The sequence below is a fragment of the Dama dama genome, chromosome 11 (genome assembly GCF_033118175.1).
Source record: "Dama dama isolate Ldn47 chromosome 11, ASM3311817v1, whole genome shotgun sequence".
NCBI lineage: Eukaryota > Metazoa > Chordata > Mammalia > Artiodactyla > Cervidae > Dama > Dama dama.
In genome coordinates this window covers 3,651,425-3,678,063 of record NC_083691.1, presented here as the reverse complement: position 1 = coordinate 3,678,063, position 26,639 = coordinate 3,651,425, and the positions used below count along the sequence as shown (strand labels likewise).

At 62.1% G+C, this 26,639-nt stretch overlaps 1 protein-coding gene across 1 annotated transcript in view; it reads left to right on the top strand.

The window, feature by feature from the left end:
- Positions 1 to 14,632: 14,632 nt before the first annotated feature.
- The window catches only part of KCNT1 (potassium sodium-activated channel subfamily T member 1), a 58,434-nt gene continuing 46,427 nt past the window's right edge, over positions 14,633 to 26,639 (top strand). The window contains exon 1 of the mRNA XM_061154308.1: positions 14,633 to 14,727. Within this exon, the coding sequence (XP_061010291.1) occupies positions 14,633 to 14,727 (95 nt within the window). The remainder of the gene's footprint in view (positions 14,728 to 26,639) is intronic.

Genomic DNA, 26,639 nt, shown 5'->3' with positions numbered 1-26,639 from the left:
CCCAGCCCCGCCCCCTCACGTGCGTTCTACGCGCCCCCACGTGCTTCCCGCCCGGAAGGAGCCTGCCCCGCCCCCACACGCGTGCTCTGTGCCCGCCCCCCTTGCCCCCAAGCTGCCCCGCTTCTGCGCCCCTTCCTGCGGTGAGGTCCGTCTGTTGGAGAAATTGCCAGAAAGGGGCACCTGGGTTGGTGCCCAAGGTGGACAGTCGTCCCCCACCGCTTCCGGCCGGGCAGCCCAGCTTCCCACTGGAGCGGGGGTCTCCTCGTACCTGCCCTCCGCGGGCACCCAGAGGTGCCAGTCCTGAGCTGGGGCGCTCCCCTGAAGGATCTCACAACTGAGGGTGGGGCGGCGGGGGGGGGGCAAGAAGAGGGTGGGGGGGCCGGACGGGGGTCCATCATGGTCAGGACCGAACTGGGCAAAGCTTCCCAGGGAAGGAGCCCAAGTGGGCTCCTGGGCTGGCACGTGGGCCTGGTGGGCAGGGAGGACCTGCCCCTGTGGCAGGAAGCGTTGGTCTTCTGTGAGAGCGCAGGAGTGAACTACGGGGCCGGCGGGATTAGAGGAAGATTTTAGGATCCTTGTGGGCCCCGCTGGGGCAGGGTTGAGAGGCTGGGGGAGCTACACGCAAGAGGAGCTGGGAGGCTGGTCAGCAGAGATCTCCAGGACTTCGGCTGGTTAAGGATGGGCAGAGAGCCTTCACCTGCCTCTGAGGGCCTGCAGGTCCAAGGTTCACGTGCCCCTACCCCAAGTCTCATCCGTGTCCAGGGGGTTTCCGCCTAAGCCAGTGCCGCCACTGACCTAGGAGCCGGGGGCATCCCCACTCCTCCCAGGCGTGCTTATGATTCCACCCACCTTCTCTGTGCCCTCCCTAGCTTCCGGCTTACTGGAAGGCTGGCTGGCCTTCCTGCCCCTTCCACCCAGCCCTGCCCTCCATCTGCCTCCACCTGCCCTCCGGCCCTCCTGCCCTGACAGGGGCCTTGGCTCCTGCTCTTCACCCCCCAGCTCAGGCTTCGCTGCAGGGAGCCGCCGTCTCTAGCAGGTTGGTGTGGGCAAACCTCCCTTTGCCCACTCCTGACACTCAAGTGTGAGTGACTGGGTTTCTAGGCTTGTGCTCCTCTCGCTGGATCTCCGGGGGCCAGCCCAGTGCTGGGCGTACAGCCCACCGAGTCTGGTGGAGCAATGATGGAAGAAAGGAGGGAGGGAGGGGAAAGTGGAGATGCCGCCTCTTTCAAGGAGGTGGGCTTGTGACGGGAGAAGAGGGTACTACGTCCTTATTTCAGTTGGGAAGATGTCAGACCTCATGCTGAAGGGGGCTGCTGGGGGTGTGCGGGGCCGTTCCTGGGGGAGGTCATGGGCTGGGGGAGACCTCATCTCCCAGGAGGGGAAGCAGAAGGGAGCTGGGGCAGGTGTCCCTGCGGTGGGTGGAGTCCACCCCAGGTGCTCCTCCTGGGACAGGGCCAGGGGCCAGAGCAGAGCCTCTGTCCCAGGAAAGCGAGAAACCTGTCTGCAACTGAGGAGGGGCTGGGGGCTGCAGGAGGGCGTCCTCGGGCGGGACTTTGGACAGTGGGGCCTGGGATTAAGGGGGCGCTGGGCAGGGGACCGAAGTCACAGCCGAGGGCGATGCTAAGAGGGTGGATGGACCTGAGAGCAGGGACACCCGGGCCTGGGAGCCAGGCCAGCTCTCCCGACAGAAGAAGGGGCTCGGGGGCCCCTGCTGCCTGGTCACGCTCAGCCCACAGCCGGGTTTCTGGGCTGAACCCAAGAAAGGCTGGGGACAGTCGGTTCTGCTAGCACCTAGGGCCTGGTGTTCACGGGAGGTGTGAGGAGAAGCCAGGCTCCGTGCCCTGGGAGGGTTCCCGGTGCCCAAGGGAGGGCGGTGCTGGAGTAGACCCCACAGAGAACGTTGGCTGCGAGTGTGCAGGGGCCCATGGAGGGGGAGGTTGGGGCAGGTGGGCTGCCTGCTCCCGGCTGGGGAGGGATGGACGGGCCGGTGTTCTGGGGCTTGGCTCCTCCGTGGCAGAGAGAAGCCGTGTTTTGTTTTCCTTGACGATGTCAGGAATGTTACCAGGCTTGTCTGTTTCCCATCAGTGACACAGCAGGCCAGTTATCTCATTGACCAACCAGCAGGGCCCCTCCAAGGGGTCTGTAAGACGGACACACTGGCTGGAGTCCTACTGGGCGGGGGGGAGGGGGGGCGGGCAGGGGGCGGTGGGACCACTCAGGAGGGAGCAGGGGAAGGCCCCAGGGTGCAAGACTGCTGGTGAGCCGCTTGGGGGTGCACGCTGCCCTCCGGAGAACTTTGGGGTGATCCATGCCTTCACCGAGTGCTCCCTCTGGGAAAAGCACGGTGTTGAGCTTGCCGTCTCCTGGGAGTAAACAGAGATGAGACCTCAGGAGCGACGCAGGCGTCAGGACCACAGAGTACCCGCATGCGCCCTCCCAATCAGCGGGCCCAGCTCTGCCGTGGCAGCCCCTGCCCTGACTGCGCCAGGGTGGGGGCGGGTTGGTGCCCGGGGCCTTGAGAAGAGCTGCCCGGGTGGTGCTGGCTCAGTGGCCCTGCCCCATCTGATGCCCCAGCCCCTCACCCTTTTTTCAGAGACTGCTCTCTTGCCCCTCTGTCTGTTTTTCTGTCTGCTTCTCTGCTGTCGGGACAGACAGTGGGGGGGGGGGGGGGGGGGGGGTTCTACCTGCAGGACTCTGCGTGGGGGTGGGGGGTGTGGGGGGGGAGCCCTGAGCCAGGATGTCCGTGTTAGCCTGTGGGGGGTGTCACCAGTCAATCCCTCTGCTTCCTGGGCACCTTCCCTTGGGTCGTGGGGCTGGGGCTCATGGCAGAGGCCCCAGTGGGGTGGTGGGGGGGTCACTCACTCACGCCTCTAGCGCTCTGACCTCACTTCCCTCTTCAGGCCCAGGGGCCTCGCAGGGGTGAGGCCGATGCGCATGGACACACGGGGTCTGTGTGCTGGTGTCCGCAGGAGCGAGGCAGAGGGGCGGAGGGGCGGAGGGGCGGGTCAGACGCTGACTGGCCGCCCCTCCTGCCCCAGAGTCGGGCAGGGTCAGCCACGCAGGCGCCCTCACCCATGAAGCGTGCAGAGGCCCCCAGCCCCCTCGGAGCACCTCCCACTGTGTAACCCTGCCCCCGCGGGGGTGGTGGTCTTTGGGTTTGTTTGGTTTTTTTTAGCTTTTTTTTTACCCATTTGTTTTTATTTGTTGGAGGCTAATTACTTTACAATATTATAGTGGTTTTTGCCGTACATTGACATGAGTCAGCCATGGATTTACGTGTGTGTGTGTGTTTTTTTTTTTTTTAACTTTTGAAGAGCCTGTGCCCAGGGTCTCAGGATTACGCGGGACCTCGGAGGCTGGTCTGCATGTGGGACGCGGAGGGACCAACGCCCCCTCCCTCGCGCGGTTCCCGGCGTGGCCGGCAGGGGGCGCGCCCGCACCGGCGTCGAAACCTTCCCTGGAACAGGATTTTTTTTTTTTTTTTCCCACCCCCTCCGAAATCAGAGAAGTGTTTCAGGGCACAGCGCGGGGAGGGGGGTGGAGGGGAAGAAGTCTCCTGTCGCTCCCGCTGTGTCCCTTGCCGCCGCCGCCAGCCCAATGCCGCTTCCCGACGGGGTGCACAGTCCCGGGGATGTCTGCAGGGCGGCGCGCGGCGGGGGCCACACCAACCGGACCTTCGTGTTCGACGACGGCCAGTGCGCCCCCAGGTACGGTCTGCCGGGCCCCCCCACCCCCCATGCGGAGGGACCCCGGATGGGGTTCTTGCCACCCTCCCAGCACCCCTCATCCTCAAAATCTCCACTTCCCTAGGCTGCCTGCCCCCCACCCCCATCCTTCCCCCCCACCCCCGCCACCACCGTGAGCCCAGGTCCCCAGTGAGCCTGGGGCGCGTGGGGCAGAGGGCTGCCCCTCGGGGCCGGGTGGCAGCACGCTGGGCACTTAAACGCAGATCACCAGCAGGTACCCAGGCTGCTGTTTGCCTCTGCACCCTTGGTGGAAGGGGCCACGGCGTGGCCAGGCGTACATACATCTCCCAGGCACCAGGAGGCACAGACCTTGCAGGCAGGAAGCTGGGGTACCCTCTGTGCCGGCCTCCCAGCCCCCTCTCTGGTCGGGCCTGGGGGAGGAGCGTGTGGGCCAGCCTGGCTGGGCCCAGCGAGGCTCAGGAGGAGTGGGGTTCCCCCCCCCCCCCCCGTTTCCAGGGGCAGCCCTGTGGGGGCTGCAGGCGGGCTGTCAGGCGAAGGGCGGGGGTGCTGGGGTCTAGGCCCGTGGTGCTCGCCGGCCAGTCGCTCCTCTGTTTGTCCACATGCGTGAGGAGAGGGTGGACTAGCAGGGCCTTCTGGGTGGCCGGGAGGTGACCTTCCTGGTGCCGTGTACACGGTGCCACGTGGCCCCCAGTGACCAGCACCGAGGACGCAGCGCTGGTGGGGGCCCCGCAGGGCAGAGCAGTGACCATCCCAAGAGGGTTTGCCCCAGGGCCCTGTCCTCGGACCCTCCCTCGACCCCACCAGCCCCCGGAGGGTCAGCACACACACATACTCCTCACCCTCAGCCAGGCGCCAGACTCCAGGTCAGCCACAGCCACTGCCCGCGTGACCCTCCCCAGCTCAGCAGCACCCCGGCCTCTGGGTCTCACTCGGGCAGCTGTCCTAAGGCCAGAAAAGGGGTGGACACCCGGTTCAAGGCCAAGCACTGTGGCCATTTCCTAGGGGACTCAGTTTCCCCGCTTGTCAAGTAAGGAATGGAGTGGATGACCTTCAAGGGAGGGCCGTGTGTTCTGAGTGACCAGGGTCGGGAGGGGAGGCTTCCAGCCGCATGTCCAGGGTCAGGGTGGCCCGTCAACAGGGACGGCACCAGCCTGGCACCTGTGGGGTCCTGGGGGCATAGCTTGGGGCGAGTGCTCTGAGATCAGGCCACCTGGTGGTGTCCTTGGGAACTGAAATCAACCGCATGAAGTAGGCACAGTCTGGACCTCCCTTGGGTCGCTCTGAGGGTCAACCAGGTAGCATCCATCAGGTGCAGAGTAAGTGACCCCGAGATGGGGTCTTGCAGCATCACAGTCTGACTGCCCCTCTGCCTGTCTCCCTGCTTGGAAGAGTGTCACCCGTCTTCCTGGCGATCCGTGTCCCGGTTCTCCCACTGTGCTGGACGGCCTGCTCCAGACGAGGTGGGGGCTCTGTATCCTGAGGTCTAGGCTGGGTGGACTCAGTCCCCCGGATGCCTCCATCTCCCCCCGGACAATGCCCTCCCCCTGGCCGGAGCTGGCCTCTGTCCCTGCAGGATTCCCAGTCGTGCTGCAGGCATCTGGGGTGGCTGCCAGGGCCGAGGGGCACGTCAGGCGGGCCGGGTTGGGGGGAAACCTGGCTGGGCTGCGGTGGGGCCACTGAGGCCAAGGCCAGCAGCTCAGGGAGATGGGCTTCAGCTCTGAGAAAGGTGGGGGAGGATGCAGGCGGGGAGTGGGGGGCGTTCTGCCCCTGTCTGGCCTCCAGCCCTTCCTCGTCCCCGGGCCGCCCCCAGGCTGTGAAGCCTGGCATGGGTGGCGGGGGGGGGCCCAGGAGGACTCCAGGCCGCAGGAGTCTTGGCCCTGGTGCCTCCCCTCTGTGCCCAGGGGTCCGCTGCCCCGGCCATCCCCCGTGGTCACTGGGCACTGTCCTTCCGGCCCCGCTGTGTCCCCAGGCCCTGCCGCCTCTGCCCTGCAGGTGGGCGAGGGCGTGGCTGGGGCGTCCGCAGCTGCCCCCGAGCTGGCCGGTGCCCGCCTCCTGCCCAGCGGCCCTAGGGTGCTGCTCGTGTCTGGCTGCCGGTCTGTGTGTCTCCCGTGCCCTTACGCCAGCTCTGCCCGCCGTCCACTTGGGTGTCCCAGCCTGCCTGAGAGCCTGACTAGCCCTGCGTTACCCTGGCATGGCAGGGGTCAAGCCTTATTAGCACAGCTTCCCCTCTCTTGGAGGGTGTTCTGACTGACCCCCCGCCCCTGCGCCCAGGGCCAGCGTGGGACCCTCTGGGCCCTGATGCAGAGGGCATAGATCCAGGGCTGGCATCCCGCCAGGGTCCATGTCTGGCTGGAGGTCCAGGCCAGCCCTCCAGGCCCATATTAGGGAGCCGTGCCTGCAGGACAGCAGGAAGTGGCCGAGATTCCGTGGGAAAAGGTTCACAAGGCCTGAGGTCCAACCCAGCCCTGTCCAGCCAGAGAGCCTGCTTCCTGGTGTAGGGGCTGGAGGGAACTCGGGGGTCTGCCTTTGGCCAGGAGCGGTTACGGCCGCAGCTCGGGAGGGCACAGGTGAGTGAGAAGGGGATGGGGGGGGGGGGGCACCTGCACAGGACTCGGCTTGTGTCCAGGTGTGGGTCTGAGGGTGTCCTCACGCCTGGCTCTGACCACTGTCCATGTGAGTGTCCCGGCCCGTCTGAAAGTGAAAGTCACTCAGTCATGTCTGACTCTCTGCGACCCCATGGACTATTCACTCCATGGAATTCTCCAGGCCAGAATACTGGAGTTGGTAGTCTTTCCCTTCTCCAGGGCATCCTCCCGACCCAGGAATTGAATCCAGGGCTCCCGCATTGCAGGCGGATTCTTTACCAACTGAGCTGTCAGTGAGGCCTGTCTGAGAATCTGATGAGCCTCCAGTTACCCTGCGCGGCGGGAGTCCAGCCTTGTTAGCACAGTTTGCCCTCTTCTCAGAGGGTTTCGTGACTGAACTGTGACCTCTCCCCTGAGGTTTCTTGTTCGATCTCCAAGGCAGTGCGTAGGCCGGCCATTCCCGGGTGCGTGGAGTCTCTGGGTGGAGCCTGCAGACAGTGCGGCCCAGGAGAAGCACCTGATGACACGGGTGTTCTTAAAGGAGTCGTGGGAACGCTCCCAGGCTGTGTGCTCGGATGGGCCATCCACGTGTGCCAGAACCTCTTCCTCCTGCGGGGCCCGGGGGTGGGGAGGTCTGGCCCGTAGCCGGGGCCTGTACCAGGTACTGGCAAGTTCAGACGCGATAGAAGGCCCGCTCTGGGCTGCGGTGCCTGGAAAGGCCTGTCCCAGGAGGTCTCCTCTGTGCTTTGGACTTCCCATGGAGGGGCGTGTTCCGGGGTGTCTCCTGCAGTCTCCCTGGCTGTGGTCAGCTTGTCCTTCGTGGGCCAGTGAGGCCCGGAAGCCACCCTGCGTTGCCAGCCTTGCAGCCTGGATGTTGCCCGCATGTTGACAATGACGTGACCAGAAACCCCCCACCTGCCTCTGCCCCAGGACAGGCCCCGCCTGGGCCTTCAGCCGCCTTCACAGAGACCCAGATTCCGGGCCAGAGGCCACTGCTGGATGCCTCTTGGCAAGTGTCTGATCTTGGGAAGAGCAGAGTCTCAAACCAGAGGAAGAGGCCCCGGGTGCCGGGTGAATGCAGAATTTAACCCCATCTGGCAGACACGGGAGCCCCCAGGGTGTGGGGAGGGGGAGCCTTGACATATTGGCAGGTTGGAGGAGCAGGGCAAGGAAGCCAGCAGGGATCAGATTCTCAGGGACCTGGAGCTCTAAGGAGAGGCCCTGCGGGTATGAGGTGGGCAGGGTGTGGATACCCAGGATACCTGTGTGGGCAGGGTATCCCACCTGGGCCCAGCCCCCAGACAAGGCCTGAGGGCCCCTGCAGGCCATGCCAGCCGTGGGGCCTGGGGCTCAGCAGGAACACAGTGCTGCCTCCTGCAGCCATGGGAACGGGGCACGCAGGGCAGCTTTCCACCTCCAGGTGGACCCCTGCTGCTCAGCCCAGGCCTGTGTGTGGTCCCCCCGGCATCCCCCCACCAGCAGTCACCCTACGTCCAGCCAGGGGACGGGCAGCCAGGCAGTGAGTGCTGGGCCTGCGGCCTGGATGTGCACACACTGCCTGGCACCAAGGGGCCTGGGCACGCTGCGACCACTCGGGGTACTTGCAACAGGGCCCTCCCCGGAGGCAGGCCCCAGTCCAGGTGGGCGGCCGGGCGGGGTGGGCGCTGCAGTCCCCGTGGCTTCTGCTCCCCCGTGTCCTGGGGGCGGGCCGGAGGCTTGGGGAAGGCTGGGGAGGGGGGAGGTGATGGACACGGCCGATGCCCCGTGTCCACAGGGACGCCAGGCCCCTCCTCCTGTCCCCTGGGCTTGCTTGGTGTGTGGGAGAAACTGCTAGGAGGAGTCTCTTTGGTGCCTCTGGAGCTTGAACTCGGCTCAACAATGCGTACTGAGCTTTCACTTCAGATTCTGATGCCCCTCGGAGGGGGTGGTGAGCGGCCATCCTCAGCGTTGACTCGAAGCCCCCTCCCCTAGTGAGAGGGTGGATATTTCCCGGAGACCGCCCCCCTCCCCCCACAACCACCCCTGGCTGCTGGGCAGCTGGAGCCGCTCTGGCTTTTTAATTACAGGACAGAGGAAGCACTTAGCTTTTCTGTCGTGGTCAGCAGAGAGTGGCGGCGGCTTTCTGCTTCCCTGGGCACCGAGCCCGGCACTCGACTGCCCTCCACCCCCCGGTGGTGCTGCAGTGTCAGGACTCGCCTGGGTGCTGGGCAGTGTGAACATGTGCGGCTACACGCACCTGTGTGTGTGCGCGCGTGCACATTGTGTGTTCACCTGCACATCTGCGTGCACACACCTGCCATCCGTCTGTCGGTCATGGCTGTCCAGTGTTGAAGGATGCAGCTTAGAAGAAGGACCACATCCTTGAGCCAAAGGGGCATCCGTCAGTCACACTGTGGGTCGACTTGAGCACTCCAAGCCGTCTGGACTCCTGCCTGGAGGAGCCTGGGCGGGAGGGCTGGACATTGTCCCAGGAGGTCGTATGCACCTCCTCCCCAGAGACCCACCCGGGGCTGCGGCTCCAGCCCTGTGACGTGTGGGGAAATCAGGTGGTCCCTAGCTCTTCTCATGTCTGATAACTTGAGTCTCCAGGTGCAGCACCGAGGATGAGGTGCAGGCCTGACCCCCGCCCTCCCCAGCTCCCTGGAACCGTCGCCATGCGGTAGGGGACGGCCTGCTCACCTGGTGTGAGCCAGGCCTGCAGAGACAGACCCGTCTCCCTGGGGTTCTCGGAGCGGATTGTGTTTAGTTTTTAACCTAAATGGGATCGTTTGAAAGCGTTGTTCTTCGCTTGTAGAGGCACGTCCACTCAGGTCACTGGGACCTGTGCATTCGCGGGGCTATATATCCTCCGTCGAGGACATCCAGGCCATCGTGGGTGTCATCGTGAGGCGGGGGCGGGGGTCTGTGCCCAGTGACCCCAGTGTAGGTGAAGGGTCCCGGGTGGAGGCTCAGAGTTGGAGAGTCCTCCCCGCCCTGTTAGGGTACTCGCTGATCTGTCCCCTAATGACCAGGAAGGCAGGAAGCCCGTCACGCCTGTAGAGCTTGGCTTCTGTGTCTCTCCTCTGAGTGGCCACCTCTCTGTCCTTTGCCTCCTCTTGCCTGTCTGTCTTTCCTGGGTGACTTCCGGGCATCCACGCACTGACCTGATTTCTCTCACTGCTCTTCCCTGTCATCATCATTTCTTTAGACAGAAGTGTTTTGTTCCCACGTGGAAGCATTTCTATGTCTGTTCTTCTAAACAATAGGTCTTCTCTACTGCAGACATCTTTGCTCTGTGTCCTCTTTGGTCTCCTCCTTGGTTTGGGGCTGAAAAATGGGTTTTTTCCTTTTAGCTGATGGCTGGCCGGATGGCATCACCACCACTGAGGGTCTCTGGGCTCCAGGGCTGGGCCCGCCTGGATAGCTGAGTTCCTTCTCTGCGTCTCCGTTTCCCCATCAGCAAAATGAGGGGACGCCGACCCCACCACCCAGGACTCCGTGAGCATCCCATGAGTGGCCCTCATTCCAACACCAGCCCCGAGTTCCCGCTTCCCTCCCGGGATCGCCTGCCTGCTCTGTGTTCTCCCTCGTGCCAAGCTCGAGCCGGTCCCTCTGCTGTGGCTATAAATTAGCCCTGACAGCTGGCAAGGCCCGTGCCTTCTCTGTTTTTTTCTCACACCCGTCCTGGCCAGTCTCACATATTTATTCTTCAGTGTAAATCTTGGAAGCGGTTTGTCAGACTCAAAATGGCTGTGTACTGATTGACTTTGCCCCCTGTTCTGGGGAAGGGACTGTCGAGGGCTGGGAGCAGGACCTCCGCCCGCCGTTAGCTGGTGCTGGGGAGTGGTGGGCAGTGTATCTGAGCGACCCTGTAGGCCCAGGGAGAATGGGGAAGGAACTCCCTCTCGTGATGCTGCGGCCGCCTTGTAGCTCCTGGCCCCGCTTCATACATTCGACGCTCTCTGATTTGGCGGCCTCATTAGAAGCTCTCATTTGTTCTGATAGGTGTCAGTTGACTCCTGGGGTTTCGAGGCAAATGGGGGTGCTGCTGCTGACAACAGAAAGAGCCCCCGTCTTCTTCCTCTCACGCCTCCTTTCGTCTCGGCGGGAGCCCAGGAGGCCCGTTGCAGTGGGCAGACTTGTGTTCCCCTTGGAGCGGGAATGCCCCCAGGATTCCACTATTGGTTTTGCTAATCAAATTAAGAACATTTCCCTCTGTATTTAATTTTACTAATGGATTTGGGGTCTTAACAGATCCTTTTTCTGTATTTGCTCACAAGATCATATACGTTTTCTCCTTTTAATTCCTTGGTGTTGTGAAGTACATCACACTCGGGTAAATCCTCCTGCATGCTGGTGGTATGGTGTTGTAATTCTCTCCTGGATTCCACTTACTAACAGTTTACTTAGGATTTTAGCACGGAGAGCCTCCAGGGAGGTCTCCTCGTGTGTATCAATACCCTGGTGGTGTCTGCACCTGACGCTGGTGATGGGATTAGGTCCGCTTAGGAAAATGAACAAAGTCACTCCGGTTTCTGTGCTTTGGCACGGTTTGACTGAGGAGGCACACTTATGCGACTACCAGGGCCTGGTGCCTTTGGCGGGAGGAGTTTTTTGACCACTTTACCCTCCTCAGTCATGCTTAACTCGTTGACCACCCGCGGCGGTGGCAGATTTGGGGCGGGGGGGCTGCGGATTTGGGAGGGGAGAGAAGTGGAAGTCCTGCCCCTCCGAGGGATGCCCCTTGGCCACCTGTAGGCAGCGTGTGCATGCCAAGCCACTTCAGTTGTGGCTGACTCTTTGTGACCTCATGGACTATAGCCCTCCAGGCTCCTCTCTGCATGGGATTCTCCAGGCAAGAACACTGGAGTGGGTTCCCACGCTGTCCTCCAGGGGGTCTTCCCAGCCCGGGGATCAAGCCCGCGTCTCCTGTATCTCCTGCATTGGCAGGCGGGTTCTTTACCACCAGCGTCACCTGGAAAGCCCTGGTGGTAAACAGCAGGGCCCTGCCTCAGGTGCTCCTGGCCTCCCCACCCCCACCTCCTGGGCCTCTTCCTAGGCTGTGTGAGTCCAGATGTCCTCAGCTCCTAGCGGAGGGACGGGGAGTCCTGGCCGCGGGCGGGATTCTGAGGACTCCGTGCTAGACAGTGCGGTCACAGTGCCCGGCAGGCGGCTTGTGTGCATTGCTGTGGCCCGGGCTGTCTGTCCCCTGGGGCCAGAGGCTCAGGGTGCCTGAGCTCATGTGCCCCAAACGGGGAGGTGACTTCCTGCTCTGTGTGTGCTGGGAGTGGGCTTCCTATCGCCTTGGCCTCCCTGGTCAGCATCCCAAAAGGCCCCCGAAGGGGCCTCCCACTGAACTGGAGAGATGGGGACGGGGAGCTGGCCGTCCCAGAAACCCGATGCTTGGGGTCAGGGCCTTTGTCCCCCCAGAACTTGGCCAATCTGGCTCGCCAGCCCCAAATTAAAAACTGACATGGATTCCACACACTGACCACCTCAAACTTGCTGTCTCATTCCATCTCAACAATCACCTCATAAAGGTTGAAGGCTTCAGAATATTCGTTTACAAAAGAAGAAACTGAGGCTCAAAGAGGTCAGGTGACTTCCCTGGGGCCACCCAACATGGACTATTGGGGCAGGACTGAGGCCTGCTCAGTCATCAGGCCCCTGGGCAGCTTCCTGGGCCTGGCGGGTTCACATTGAGGGGACTTGAGAGTCCCCCAAAGCCTTGCCTGGGAGAGGGGGTGCTCTGCCCTGGCTCCAGGGCGAGGCAGTGAGTCCCACGATGAAGTTCCATGTCTTGTCCTGAGGGCAGTCGAGGGCCGGGGAGATGGAGCCCTCCTTTATGCCATGGAAGCCCTGCATTCTTCTGTGCAGCCGTCAGACAGAAAAGATGCTGGGCATGGTTTGAGGATCCTGGACTTCCTCCCCGGGTCCCTGGTCCCTCGGGTCACTCTGCGAGGAGGAGCGGGAAAGGGAGGCGAGGAGGCACAGGTGGCCTGCTCTGGCTCCACCTGGACCATCCCAGCTGTGCAGGGGGCAGGCGTGGGCGGGGACAGGACCCCCAAGTCCCACATGCCCGGAAGCTCTCAGTGACACGAGCCTTCGGGCCCAGAGAGAGGCCTTGATCAGGCCCCTGGACACAGGGAGCAGCTGCCCGGCCACGTCCCTCCTACCAGGGGCACCGTTCCAGGAGCCCCGGGGCCTGGCTCTTGGCCAGCACAACAATCACTCGGGTTCGTGTGGGCTTTCGGCTCCTCTGGGCCTGCGGGGCATCTGCTCCAGGCTACATGGGGGGGCGGGGACCTGGCCTTCTGACTCCTGGCACAATTTCCCCCTGCCTTCCACCTCACCGTGTTCTCCCGAAGCAGAGACCCTGCTGTGTCCAGGCCTCGAGGCCAGGACACGAGAGAAAACCCAGAACAGGTCAAAGTGGAGAAGGGGTCAGAGGCAGCCATGCCCGGGGAGCTCTGGGGTTCTGCCATCGAAAGAGGCGGTTGGCCAGAGAGGGGCAAAAGCAAGGAAACACAACCCCAACCTCCCACCACGTGGCTTCCCCGCCTGCCTGCGCCCCGCTACGGCCCCACCAGCTTGTGACTAAGGAAAAGCATGCAGCCACGCTGATGCGATTAGGAAAATGTTGTTTTACAAACACTGCCAGATCCTCGGGGTTGACCCCGTGACCCCGGAGAACAGCACATGGGCGTGTTGGGCCCACAAGGCCACTCGCAGCCTGGGCCCGGGACGGTCCTCGAGCAGCTCCCTGCGCCGTGGGATGAGGGGCTGACACCTGCCTGCCGCTTGTCCGGGGGTCGGGAGGAGTGGGCTAGGCGCTCGGCGGGGGCCTGGGGAGTGTGCCTGCCCTGCCCGGCTTGAGGAGGGGGAGGAGGGGACCAGAGTGCCCGCCGCCCAGCACGTGGACCTCGTGCTCCAGGTGAGTGGCCTGTCCTCCCAGCCTCTCACGCAGCCTGTCCATGAGTTTTCAGTTTGGGAATGAGTGTGGTCGGCGGAGCCCTGCACCTCCCTCCATCTCCCCCAGCCCCGTACCCTCCAGCTGGTCTGCTGTCGCTGGAGTGCCTCTGAAGGCCCCAGGAGGCCCATTCATGGGTCCACCACCAAAGGGTCCCAGCTGATGTACTGCCCACCACCCCCCTCCACCCGTCCCCGGGGTCTTGGCTCTTAGAAGAGCCGGGTGAGGGCTCAGCCCAAGCGGTGGAGGCTGCAGGGAGAGAATTTCACCTCCCCACCGCGGGCTGAGGGCACCACCGAGGGCTGGCCTGGGGCTGGGCTCACCTGCTGGGAGGTCAGGTGGCCGCTGGAGGTTCGGGAGCCGGGGGTCTGCCCGAGCCTCCCACCTGCACTGGTGGCTGCACCTCCCCTGCCCGCCTGCGCCATGGAGGTAAGGCTCCCCAGGGCGTTCAGTTAATGATATGACCACTGGGTGGTGACAGGGCGCGGGGGCTGGCGAGCAAGCCTCTGCGGTGGGAGGCAGAGCGATCCTGATGAGGCTGTCCCCCCAGGAGGCTATGAACCAGGAGCCTTGGTGCTTGAGGGTGACCGCAGCCAAAATGCACCTGGATGCGGGGTGGGGACGGGAAAGGGGCAGGTGCCCCAGGAGACAAACGTTTGGGCCCCAGAAGACTGCAGACCACCAAGGGCCCTCCCAGTTTACCTGGTCTGACCCCATTTCTCTGCTCTACTCTGCCAGGAGGGGACAGGGGCCTCTGGCCCCAGAGTCCTGGCGATACTGGGCAAAGGGCAGCTGGGGACCCAGAGGGATTCTGCCATCCTCACTGCCACCCCCTCCCGGGTTCTGATCCCACCTGAGCTGCTTGGCCCCACGGAGGCTGCAGACAAGGGCCTCTTCTTAAGCCTCTTTGTCACCGCCCCCACCCGAGCCCAGCAGCCTGAGGGTCTGGAAGTGGGGGTCTTGGACGGGGAGATGAGTGTTCGGGACCCTGAGGAAGGCCGGGCAGGCAGTCTGTGTGGGGGTTGCTGGGAGGGCTTCCGTGGCCCTGGTGGGGGTTCAGGGGTGGGGTGAGTGCCCGCCCCTGATGTGGGCAGTGGCAAACCTCCCCCACACCCTGGAGGTGCTTTGCAGTGGGCTTCGCAGCCCTGCAGGGGCGAGGGGTGCAGTGGCCGGCTGTGCTGCGCGGCCACGCGCGTGGGGGGTGGGGGGCGCTGCGCGGGCAGGGCGGGCCGGGGTAGGCGGGGGCCGTGCCGGCCAGGAGGGCCGGGGGCGCTGGGCGCGGGCGGGCGCGGGCGCGGGCTGAGGGGGCGCTGGCGTGTGCCCGCAGGCAGCCCGGCGCCGGGGACGGCGGCCGCGCGGACGGCGCGCGCCTGGACACCGCCGGCCTCAAGATGAGCGACCTGGACTCGGAGGTGCTGCCCTTGCCGCCGCGGTACCGCTTCCGGGACCTGCTGCTGGGCGACCAGCCCTTCCAGAACGACGACAGGTAGGGAGGGCGGGGGGTGGGGTCCGCGGGCGGAGCTGTCCGCGGTGCTGAAGGCCGCCGGTGCGCCCGCGCCCCGCGCCCTTCAACTTTCCCGGGCTTCCGGGGACTGGGGAAGTTTGGGTTGGGTGGGTGGGGGAGGTGGGAAGCATCTTCCCGGGAGGGTCCTGGAGGGTGGGACGGGATGCTCTGTGCTGGGCAGTCGCCCCAGAGACCGATTCTCAGGCTGCCCTCCCCGGGTCTGCGCACAGGCCCCCAGCCTCGCTAGCAGCTCTGCTGACTTTGGGCACAAGCCAGGGCCGGAACCACTCCGTGTTGAAGCCCCGCGGGCTGGCTGAGGACTGGCGTCCTGCAGACGCTGGCTCTGGTCATTTATTATTAATCAGGGGATGTGTCCTTCAAGCTCATGGGGTGGTCACTTACCAAGGTTGACAACATACCCTAGCCTCAGATTCTCCTGGGGCGGGGGCGGGGGGGAGGTAGCAAAAAGCAAAATAAAGTTGAGTCTTTCGGCAAAGGACCAGCAAAATGAGCCCTTGGAAATAATTCATGTGCTGAGGGGGCTGGCAGGAAGCTGGGAGAAATGTTGCTTTTCTCTGCCTTTTCCCCAAATAGCTGTCTCAGTAAACACCCAGCACTTTAGCTCTGTCAGCCTCAAGGGAGGTGCTTCTATGCCTGCAGGGACTCACACTGGAGCCTGAGGGACTTCGGACGGAACCACTTCTCTTGTAGTGTGTTGGGGGCGGTGGCCTGGTATCTGCAGGTCTCCGTCCCCACCCAGCCCTGAACTGGGCTTGTGAATCTGCGGTGTTCCCCCAGCTGTGCAGTGATTCAAGTCAGCACACAAAGTCCATGAGGTTGAAAATTGTCAGGACAAAGATGGGGCTTTCGGAATAATCCACTGCTGAAACTGCAGCTGGGAGAGAAATCAGGCTTGTGAATGAGGCCAGGACGTAAGGACTGTGCATGAGACTTGTGGAAAATGAGTTTGAAATCTGCTCTGCCTGCTGGCAACAGAACATCCTTCCAGACCTCAGATGGCATTCGCTTGCATTCCCTGGGTAGAATTGGGAGGAGAGCTGGAACCCAAGGACTTCACCTACTTAGACCAATGGATTCGAGCCCAGCAGAGGGGCTTCTTAAGGCCATGTAGTTTTGTCTTGTCAGACTGAGTGCAGACCTGATAGGTAAATCCACCAGAGAACAGACGCCCAGGTAAAGAGTTCACTTAGCTCCCTGCGTGGGCAGAGGCGGAGGAGGGCAGGGCTGGGGGGCTTCCCTAAGCTGAACGCGAGCTCAGCCCCTCCCTGCCTGCTCCACTGGGACTGTTATTTCTCTAAAACAGCAGCCCCGGAGGTTCTTTCCACGTCAGGCAGGAAACAGCATCCATCTCCTGAGTGGGCCTGGGGCCTCCGAATGCTCCAGAAATGCCAGTGACTGCAGCTGACGTCATTGCAGTGACGCATCCCTCAGATTTCAGGAGTGGATGGCAGGTCCTCGCCTTCAGCCGAGGGTGGCTTGTGTCTGCCTGGAGGAAACTGTCCCCATCCCCCGGGACCTGGGAGGCTGGCACTGAAACCCCCACAGTGTTCTGGACCCTACGCCTTGGGTTTTGTTTTGCTTTTTATCGTGATAAAATACACAAAACCTAAAATATAGAGTGAAGTTTGGTAACTTAACATCATCACCACTATGTACTTCCGGAGCGTTCCATCACCCCAGGGGGAAACCTGGTCCCCGTGAGCAGTCCCGCCCCCTGACTCCTGGCAAAACCCCAGTCTCCGTTCTCCTTGGCCTTGTGTTCAGGGTGAAAGCCTCCTGTGTGCTGGGCCCAAGGACTTCCTGCTTGTGTGCATGTGGTGTTTGGAGACCCGGTGTGTATGCATGTATATACACACGTGCGTGTGTGTGTGTATGTGAGTTCTGCAGAGGGAGGACCCCCGTGGTCCCCGGGTGGGCATGGAGACCTTGCACTGGTGTCTGCAGGACTGGCTGGCCCTGGGGGGGGGGTGTCACTGAGAAAGAGGGGAGCATGGCCTCTGCCAGGCTGTTGGGGGAAGGGCCCCTTGCCCACCCCACAGAGGAGCACGGGGCCTGGGTGCAGTTGGCTGGCCTTTGGAGCAGCCCAGGGGCCCACAGGCACAGCAGGGGCTGCTGCTTTGCACAAGGTGATTCTGCCCCCGTTCCCCATGGGGGCTGGAGGGGGCATGGCGCTGTCCTCACCGCATGCCACCTTGAGGGGCAGGGGCGTGAGTCAGTGGGGGGCCTGGGAGGGGCCAGTCCTCTGAGCAGGCAGCTCAGGGAGACCCCCCCAGAGCAGCTTCTCTCTCTCAAACCTTTGCCCAAAGGTGGCTACGGGTCTTGCCTCTCATGAACCCCTCGCGGTCACAGGTCTCATGGGGGCAGGCAGTGCCGGAAACCAGCTTGGGGTTCCTGGGGGGGTCCTGGGATCGCCTGAGCCCCCCGTCTGGAAGACCACGTATGTGGAGACCCCTCCCCTCCCTCAGCTCCCTCAGCCGCCCAGTCTGGAAGACCACATGTGCGGAGACCCCTCCCCTCCCTCAGTTCCCTCTCCTCCTCGGTGCCCGTGGCCCCCACCCCATCACTGGTCCCAGAGTGGAGGACCTGACCTGCACACACCCTGCAGGTGTGTGGAGAGGCGGTGAGGTGTGTCCTGGGCGGGAGAAGGGAGCAGACCCTGGGTCTGAGAGGCTGGAGGCCAAGAAGGCCAGCCTGTCTGTCCAGCCGGGCCAGGTGCACTCAGCGGGCATTGGGGGGCTCAGGCGGGCATCCATGTGCCCCAGGAACAGCCCCCCGGGGCACGGGGTGGGCCTGGGACAGGCTCCTGGGGCTGCAGGAGAAGGGTGAAGGCTGCAGGTGAATCAGCGCTGCTGGGGGGGTAAGCTGTGCCCTCTCTCTGCACCACGGGGTGGGGGCGCAGGGCAGGGCGCAGCGGGGCTCACTGCAGGGCTCCCTGCCCACCCCACCCCCCCAGCATGCACCTGGGTCCCTGCTGCCCGGCTCCTCTCGGGCCCTGCTCACTCGCCCTGGGGCGGCCTCTGCGGGCTGAGCGGGGGCGCTGCTGCCCGACTCCTGGCAGGCTGTGAGTGGGCGGGCAGGGCTGTGGGCTTCCTGTTCTCCAGGGGAATAAAGCCACAGCTGTGAGTCACCAGGGCCTCACACGCTGCGGCCTTGGCAGGGAGGAGGGGCTCGGCCCACGTGGGCGCAGGAGGCCGCACCCCCGCGGCCCCCCCCCCCCCCCGCCTCTCCTGGTGGGGAGGGGCAACCAAGGAGGCGAGCAGAGCCAGGACTGGTGCGCCTTCTGGGGGCAGCTAGGTTCCCAGGGGACCCTCCTCACGGCCTCTAAGCCAGATCTCGGGGCTCCTAGGGAGCAGGGCTCCGGGCAGAAGGACACCTGGACCCTCCAAGGCCTGGGGCTTGGGGCTCCCTGCCCTGCCCCGGGACAGCTCACTGCGCCTTCATCCCAGGAGCCAAGGGGCAGCTCCAGGGGGCCCCTCCCCACCTGCAGCAGCCCCTCCAGAGCACCTGGGGCACCTGGTCCTGGGGGACGGACTCGGGGGTCTGAGGGCCTGCTGCGCGGCTCAGGGCCTGCATGCCTGGCCAGGTGGTGAGTCTTCCCAGCCCTCCCAGCCCCACCCCTGTCCCTCCTCCTCAGAGGGCTAAGGACAGCCTGGCCCAGAAGGGGCAGCAGGGAGCAGACTGGAAAAGCGCCTTTCAGACGGGGCTTTGGTCACTGTCCGTGTTCCTCCCTGTCCTGGTCTGAAGCGTGGATGCACGGCATCAGCGCCCTCCCCCAGCTCCAGGAGATGCCCTGTGGGGGGCAGGGGCCCATCTATGCCCTGCAGTGCAGGAAACAGGGCTGTCACACCGCAGGCTCATCTCCAACAAGTGGCAGGATCCGCAAAGGGCTGGGGTGGGCAGAACCGCAGCTGAGCAGGGGCGGCCGGTGGGCACGTGGTCTGCGTGCCATCACCAGCTGCCTGTCCAGCCGGGATCCGGCCTGGCCTGCAGGGACCCCTCACCACCGCGGGAGGTTCTGTCGGGGTCCACGCTCCTCTTGCTCCCAGACATCTAGTGGGGGGTGGCTGGGGGGGATGTGCACCTCTCCCGGGGCGGGTGCCGGCCTCCTGCAGGGAGGTGAGGAGGCCAGGCCTCAAGGGGTCAGAGCACTGCCCGGAGGGGCCTGTCCCGTTTCCCTAAGCTCCCCCGACAACAGCCTGATCGTCCCTGTGAGGTTGAGCAACACTCTGTCGTTTCACACAACAAGCCGGGGCACGCGAGAGACAGGCCCACCCTGCGGGGAGCCTGGGGGACACCTGAGGACAGACCCCCGCCCCACCCTGCAGGGGCCCCCGTGGGCAGCTGTGGCCCCCAGGCTGGCTGCAGGGAGGGGCAGGCGGGGCTCAGAGTTGGGGTCTCTGCGGGAAGTGCGCCCCCTCCGCGCCTCCCCCTCAGCTGAGCATAAGTGGACCCGCAACCCCGGGCTCCGGGGGTGCTGAGGGGCAAAGCCAGGCCCCTCTGGGGGAGGGAAGGCCTGCCAGGCCTCCGTGTGCTAAGTTGCTTCAGTCATGTCTGACTCTCTGCGACCCCATGAACTGTAGCCCGCCAGGCTCCTCTGTCCACGGGATTCTCCAGGCAAGAATACTGGAGTGGGTGGCCATTTCCTTCTCCAGTGCATCTTCCCAACCCAGAAATCAAATCTGCATCTCTTAACGTCTCCTACATTGGCAGGTGGGTTCTTTACCACTAGCGCCACCTGGGAAGCCCCATGCAGGGGAGTCAAGGTGGGGACGGGGGTCTCAAGGAGCAGCCCGCCCTTCGAGCCCTCACCTGCAGTTGCTAAAACAGCAGTCTCCGGCGGGGCTGCAGGCTGAACCAGGCCTGACCGGGGTGGGGTGGGGGAGCTTTAGAAGCAGCCTTAGGTGCTGAAGTGTGGGGCGGGCACCTTCGCCTGCACCATTTGGTTCTGCCTGGGTCTGCCCCCCCCCCCCCAGTGGCCTGGTCACGGCCACGTGTGTCCCGTCCTCCACTCCCACCTCCCATCGGCCCTCCCCCATCAGCCCTCCCCTATCCTGCCTGCTTCCCCTCTCCGACTCAGCCCCAGCCTGCAGAGAGGAACAGCCCGCCCCCCCACAGCTTTCCTTGGGAGGGAGTTTTCCCAAGTGCTCTGCTTCTCCAGGATGCCCCAGCCCCACCTGGGCTCTCTGAGACCCCCCAGGACAGTTAGCCGGGAGTCTGGGCTGGGCCGGCTGCGGGCTCCCCAAAGCCACACAGCTAGTTTCTGCACAGGCAGCTTTGGCAGGGGTTGGGGCACCGCCATCTGTCCTTCATGGGTGCTCTGGGAACCATGGGATAGCCCCTACCTTGAGGGCCTGGACAGGCCCCCACCGGACCCCAGGTTCCTCAGGAGAGATGCAAGGGCTGGGCTTTGACAGGGGATCCAGTGAAGCCAAGGGCTGCCTGCCCCAGGCTCTCCCCTCGCCCCAGATCCCACGAGGTCCACCTGGGATCCCGGGGGTCCTTGAGCCTGGAAGACCCCTAAAAGCCTTCCAAGCGGGCCTGTGTCACAGCCGGAGCCTTTCTGGGTGGGGCATTCCCCAGGGGTGGGCGCCTAGGGCAGTCCAAGGATTCGGGAACCGGCCCTGTGTTTAGGACACCAGATGGTGGACTCTGCCCAGGAGGCCAGGGGTGCGAGGCCCAGAAAGTCACAGCTGGGCACACAGCCGCCCACCAGCCCAGCACCTGGAGCTAATTCAACTTGGTGTCCCGAGAGAGCACCCAGGTCCAGGGAGGAGGTGTGGCCCCCACCCCAGTGGCTCCCGGGAGAGGGTGGGGGTGGGGGTGGCCTGGGGGCAGCAGGATCGAGGGGGTGCGGTGCTTAAGTCGCTCAGTTGTATTTGTATCCGACTGTTTGTGACCCCGTGGACTGCAGCCCGCCAGGCTCCTCTGTCCATGGGGATTCTCCAGGTGAGAATATTGGAGCGGGTTGCCATTCCCTTCTCCAGGGGATCTTCCAAACCCAGACTCGGGTCTCCTGAGTTGCAGGTGGATTCTTTACCCTCTGAGCCATCGGGGAAGCCCATTCAGAGGGGAAGGACAGCATTCCCCGCTGGCTCCTGCAGGGCCCAGGACCTTCCCGAGGACCCACTTGTAGAGGTCTCACTGCTAGGGAGGAGGTGGGGGCCACGGGGGACGATGTTGACCTCTGAGCGTCCCGTGACCTGCCCGTGCAGCCTCTGGCCCCTGGGGTGGAGGACTGGAGGGGTCACAGAGAGGAAGGGGAGGAGGGAGTCACGGCTGGGCCTGACCCGGGTGAGGACCAGGGCCTGGGGCCCACAGTCCCCCTGGGCCCGAGCCTTGCACCAGGAGGGTGCTGTCACCACGCAGGGTGACCACCCGCGTGCTGGCCAGGCTGAAGCAGGCTGGCTCTGGAGCAGCCACCCAGCTGCCCAGGGCCCCAGGGCTCTCCCTGCTCGGGGCTGAGCTCGGGCTCCTGGGGTTAAACTCCCCGAGCCCTCCTTCCACTCAGCTGTGATCAGGATGGAGTGAAGTGGGATCCCAGCCCCACCCTGGCCTTGCCCTGCCCTCGCCAGGGCCTCGTGTTCATCACAGACCCAAAGGCCTCAGAGGACACAGCTGGCCTGGGAAATGGCTGTGACCCAGGCTGGTGGGGACAGGTAGGTTGGGGGTCCCCTGGCACCTTCAGCTCCATGCGCAACAGGACTGGCGGTGCCAGTGGAGACACGTCCAGAACCCCAGAGTGTAGATCTAAAACCAAAACCCCCACCTCCCCACCACAGCCCCTCCGCAGCCCAGAGCAGCCCCCTGGGTGTTCAGACCCAAGGCCTGACCCGCTCCCTGCCTAAGTTGGTCACCCCTGGGGCGCTGCTCCAGCTCCCAGGACAGCTGCCACCCTCATGGCAGCCTCTCCAACAGGCCCCAACACTCCCAACTTCCCCCCACGCCCAGGCCTGAAATGCCTGTGCCCACTCAGGTCTTTCCCACCCAAGGCCAAGGGTCCTTCAACCGTGAATGGAACACTGGCGAGGGCGCTGGGCTCATGGACACTGGGAGCTGACCCTGGATGCCACCAGGCTGCTCCCTCGATGTCCCTGTCTCTCTGGGACTCACTTTTCCTCTGTGTGATTAGATCAAGGACAGGCCCGGGTGGTGCCGGGTCCTGACTGAGCCTGTGTGCTGTGTCCCGAGGCAGTATCCTGATTTTTCCAGTGTTTTCTGGGTCCGGGGCTCATTTGCTTGCATCTCCCCCACTCCACCGGGGGACTAGGGCCAGGTCTGATTCTGTGCCCCATGGTCATCTGGGGTCCGCGCCAGGGATCAGGGTCCTCGGAGGTGGACAGGGGGGCGGCCGGAGCTCCCAGGGGTGGGGCATGCTTCCCTCCTACCCCGAGTCCCTCCCCGTAGGTGGGGGTGGGGAGCTTGGGTCACCCCCAGACCTGGGAGGCCAGGAGTGGGCAGGATGGGCAGTGAGGAGATGGAGGAGAAAGGAACACGGGAGGGTGACGGGGAACACACATACATGTGAGCAGCAGTGTGGTCATCTCACCCAGCCATGGGTGCTGAGGGCATTCGGCAGGGCTCCTGGACCCGAGTCTCCACTTGTAAGACGGGCCCGCTCTCGGTGATCCGGGATTAGGAGAACATCAGTGAAGGTGTCAGCAGTTCTGCAATGAGGTGGGGCCCGGCCTCCCCTTGCCCACACCCCAGGGATCCTGAGGGAGAGAGACTCTTGAGATGGCAAATCAGGTGTCCCCAGGAGCCTTGTCCACATCCCACCCTCTGGCCTTGCACATCCCAGAGCATCTCTTTGCCTCTAATCCTGCATCCTGGGGACTTGTGTGCACAGCTCAAAATTAAATTCCTGCCAGTTAGTGCAAAGCAGAACACAGATGCCCAGTGAGAGGACAGCCAGCATCCTCCAGGGTCTCAGAAACCATGATCGGTTTTGGTTTCAAACTGCAGTTTATCAGACTCCAGATATGCTTCCCACCATGTACCACTGCCGTGGACGAGGCTGTGCGCTCGGAGTGAACCAGGGAGGTGAGAGTGCCCAGGCTGCAGCTCAGGCAGCTCCAGCTGAGAGGCAAACACCCCCACCCGGGGGCCTCACCAGCAGATGGTTACTGCTCACAGTTCTGCAGCTGGAAGCCTGAGATCAGATGCCAACCTGGGGAGGTGGGGGTGGGGGGTGGTGTCCTGATGGGGCCTCTTCCTGATGTTCAGGTACCTTCCTGCCCATCCTCATGAGAGACAGAGAGTGAGCAAGTTCTCTCATGAGGGCACTAACCCCATCTTGGGGCCCCACCCTCAGGACCTCATCTATTAATAACTCTCATCACCTCTGAATGCCATCACTCTGGGGGCTGGGGCTTCAGTGTGAGTTTGTGGGGGGGACACACACATTCCATCCACAGCAGGCTTGGGGAACAAAGTGGACACTGTGAAAGAGATGGCCAGTACCCTTTCTGGGGGTTAAGCTATGCCTCCATCTCAAATTTCTTAAGCCCTTGGGCATCCGAGGATCCATGGAGGGAAAGCCTGCCTCTCTCGCCTCCCCCACACCCACGGGGTGCAGGCCCCTGGTGAGTGGAGGCTGATCCTGCAGGAAGAAGGCCAGCTCAAAGTCTCTAGATGAGAGGAGGAATCTCAGGAGAGGGCCTACAGTGCTCTGAACGGTGTCCCCCAAGTTCATGTCCACTGGCACCTGGGAATGTGGCCTTATTTGGAAATAGCGTCTTTGTGGCTGTAAGTAAGGTAAAGATCTTGAGATGGGATGGTCTCAGATTTAGGGTGGGCCCTACATCCACTGACTGGAGTCCTTATAAGAAGAGACACACACACAGGAGAAGCTACGCGAGAGCGAAGCAGAGGCAGGTGATGGCCACAAGCCAGAGGCACCCGGGGCCTCCAGGAACTAGAGGAGGCAGGAAGCGCCTCCCCTGGAGCCTTTGCAGGGAGCATGGCCCTGTGACAGCTGGATTTCAGCCCAGTGATGCTGACTTTGGACCTCTGGGCTCCAGGACGGTGTGAGAACAAATTTCTGTGTTGAGTCTCTCATTCGTGGTCCCTGGTTCCAGCTGCCCCAGGACACACACACACCAGGAAATCTCAGTCATCTGGGGGACAGTGAACGTCAGAGAGAAGTCACCTCGTTTTTCTCGAGGACAGAAAAGTACCACCTGCTGAGCAGTCTGGGGAAGCCTTTCCCACCCCCCCGCCAGCCCAGTGGCCGGGCCAGTCCCCAGGCCACTGTCAGGAAGGGAGACTCCTTTGGGAAGCACAGATCTCATGTGGCATTTATGGGGCATCTCCCGAGACCAGGGCGTACCTGGTGGCTCAGACAGTAAAGAATCTGCCTGCAATGCAGGAGACGCAGGTTCAATCCCCGGGTTGGGAAGATACTCTGGAGAAGGGAATGGCCACCCATTCCAGTATTCTTGCCTGGAGAGTCCCGTGGACAGAGAAACCTGGTAGGTTACAGTCCATGGGGTCACAAAGAGTCAGATACGACTGAATGACCAACACTTCACTTTAACTTCGGAGACTCATGTCTGGGCTGGAGAGGGGGCAGCAGGAGAGGAGGCGTCTTCCCTGAGAAGTCGGGGACCCCCAAGTGGTACCCGTGGGTTGATCAGAGGGCTTGTGGGGAGGGGAGAAGGCTCTCAGCTCTGAATCTGCAGCCACGGCAGAGTCCAGGGAGGGGGCAGCACATACCTGGCTTGGGGAGGACGCTGCCCTGGTGGCCCCAACCTGACCTTCACAGCTGGTTTGCTTCATCCAGGAATACTGTGTTGCATCTGGTTATTAGGGTTTTTGCTAACTCCTTTTAATCCAGAATGGCTCCTACCAGGTATGCCCGCCCAGGTCCCCAGCCCTAATCCCCAAGCCCCTGAGGATGGTGAGATGTCTCCTTATTTGGAAGTAGGATCTTTGCAGATAATTACATGAGCAGGAGGCCATTAGGGTGGGCCCTAATCCAACATGATTAGTGTCTTTTTTGTTTATTTGGCTGAGCTGGGTCTTAGTTGTGGCACACAGGATCTGTCTTCCTTGCAGCATGTGGGGTATTTAGTTGCAGCATGTGGGGTCTAATTCCCTGACCAGGGATCGAACCCAGGGCCCCTGCATTGGGAGTTCAGAGTCTTAGGCACTGGACCACCAGGGAAGGTCCCACTGATGTCCTTTTTAAAAAGGGAAATTTGGAGACAGACCTGGAAAGAACCTCCCTCGTGGCCTCAGAAGAAGCAGGCCCTGCTGACCCCTTGATCTCGGCCTCCAGAACTGGGAGAGAACGAATTTCTGTTGTTCACGCCATCCAGACTGTGCCACTCAGCCCTAGGAAGCTCATGTTGCAGTTCTGTTGCTCACTGACTCTTTGTGACCCCATGGACTGCAGTGTACCAGGCTTCCCTGTCCTTCACTGTGTCCCAGAGTTTGCTCAAATTCATGTCCATTGAGTTGGTGATACCATCCAACCATCTCATCCTCTGCCACCCCCTTCTCCATTTCCTTCAATCTTTCCCAGCATCAGGGTCTTTTCCAATGAGTCAGCTCTTCGCATCAGGTGGCCGGAGTATTGGAGCTTCACCATTAGTCCTTCCAGTGAATATTCAGGGTTGATTTCCTTTAGGATGGACTGGTTTGATATTCTTGCAGTCCAAGGGACTCTCAAGAGTCTCCTCCAGCACCACAATTTGAAAGCATCAATTCTTTGGCCCTCAGCCTTCTGTATGGTCCAGCTCACACAACCATACATGACTTCTGGAAAAACCATAGCTTTCACTATACAGACCTATGTCAGCAAAGTGATGTCTCTGCTTTTTAATATACTGTCTATGTTTGTCATAGCTTTCCTTCCAAGGAGCAAGCGTCTTTTAATTTCATGGCTGCAGTCACTGTCCATAGTGATTTTGGAGCCCAAAAAAATAAAATCTGTGACTGCTTTTACTTTTACTCCATCTATTTGCCATGAAGTGATGGGACTGGATGCCATGATCTTGTTTTTTTGAATGCTGAGTTTTAAGCCAGCCTTTTCCCTCTCCTTTTTCACCCTCATCAAGACGCTCTTTAGTTCCTCTTCACTTTCTGCCATTAGAGTGGTATCATCTGCGTATCTGAGGTTGTTGGTATTTATCCTGGAAGCTCATACCTTTTTCACCCTCATCAAGACGCTCTTTAGTTCCTCTTCACTTTCTGCCATTAGAGTGGTATCATCTGCATATCTGAGGTTGTTGGTATTTATCCTGGAAGCTCATACCCGTAGCAATTTTGCATTATAAGTAAGGTTACTGATCAGTTGGCTGAAGTAATGAACAGGAGGGTGGGCCCTTTCTAGGCACAGTGGGACTTTGAAAGCAGGGTGTTTTCTCTGGCTAGAAGTGGAAGAAAAGTTTTGAGGCACAGGGTTATGGACCCATGATTGCCAGCTTTAAAGATGGAGGGGCCAAGGGATGAGGGCAGCCTTTAGGAGCTAAGCCACCAACAGACAACAGGAAAAGGGAAACTCAGTCCTACAACCACCAGGAAATTAATCCCACCAACTGGATGAGCCTGGAGGTTGATTTTCCCCAGGACTCCAGGTGAAAGTCCAGCCTTGGTGATGCTGATTTCAGGCACATGGAACCCTAAGCAGGACACCAAGCTAAGCCATGCCCAGCCTTCTAATAGATGGCGAGAGAGAATAAATGTGTTGCTTTAAGCTGCAAAGTCAGTGGTGATTAGTCACACAGCACAGGTGGCTGATACGCCAGGCCTCTCGTCCTGCAGAAGGTTCTGCTGTCTGTGTGTCTGGCTGCCTCTTGGTGGGTTGTTCAGCGTGTTGCTCCACCCCCAGTATTTCTCATAAACCGGATGTTGGTTCTGAAGGCCTGGTG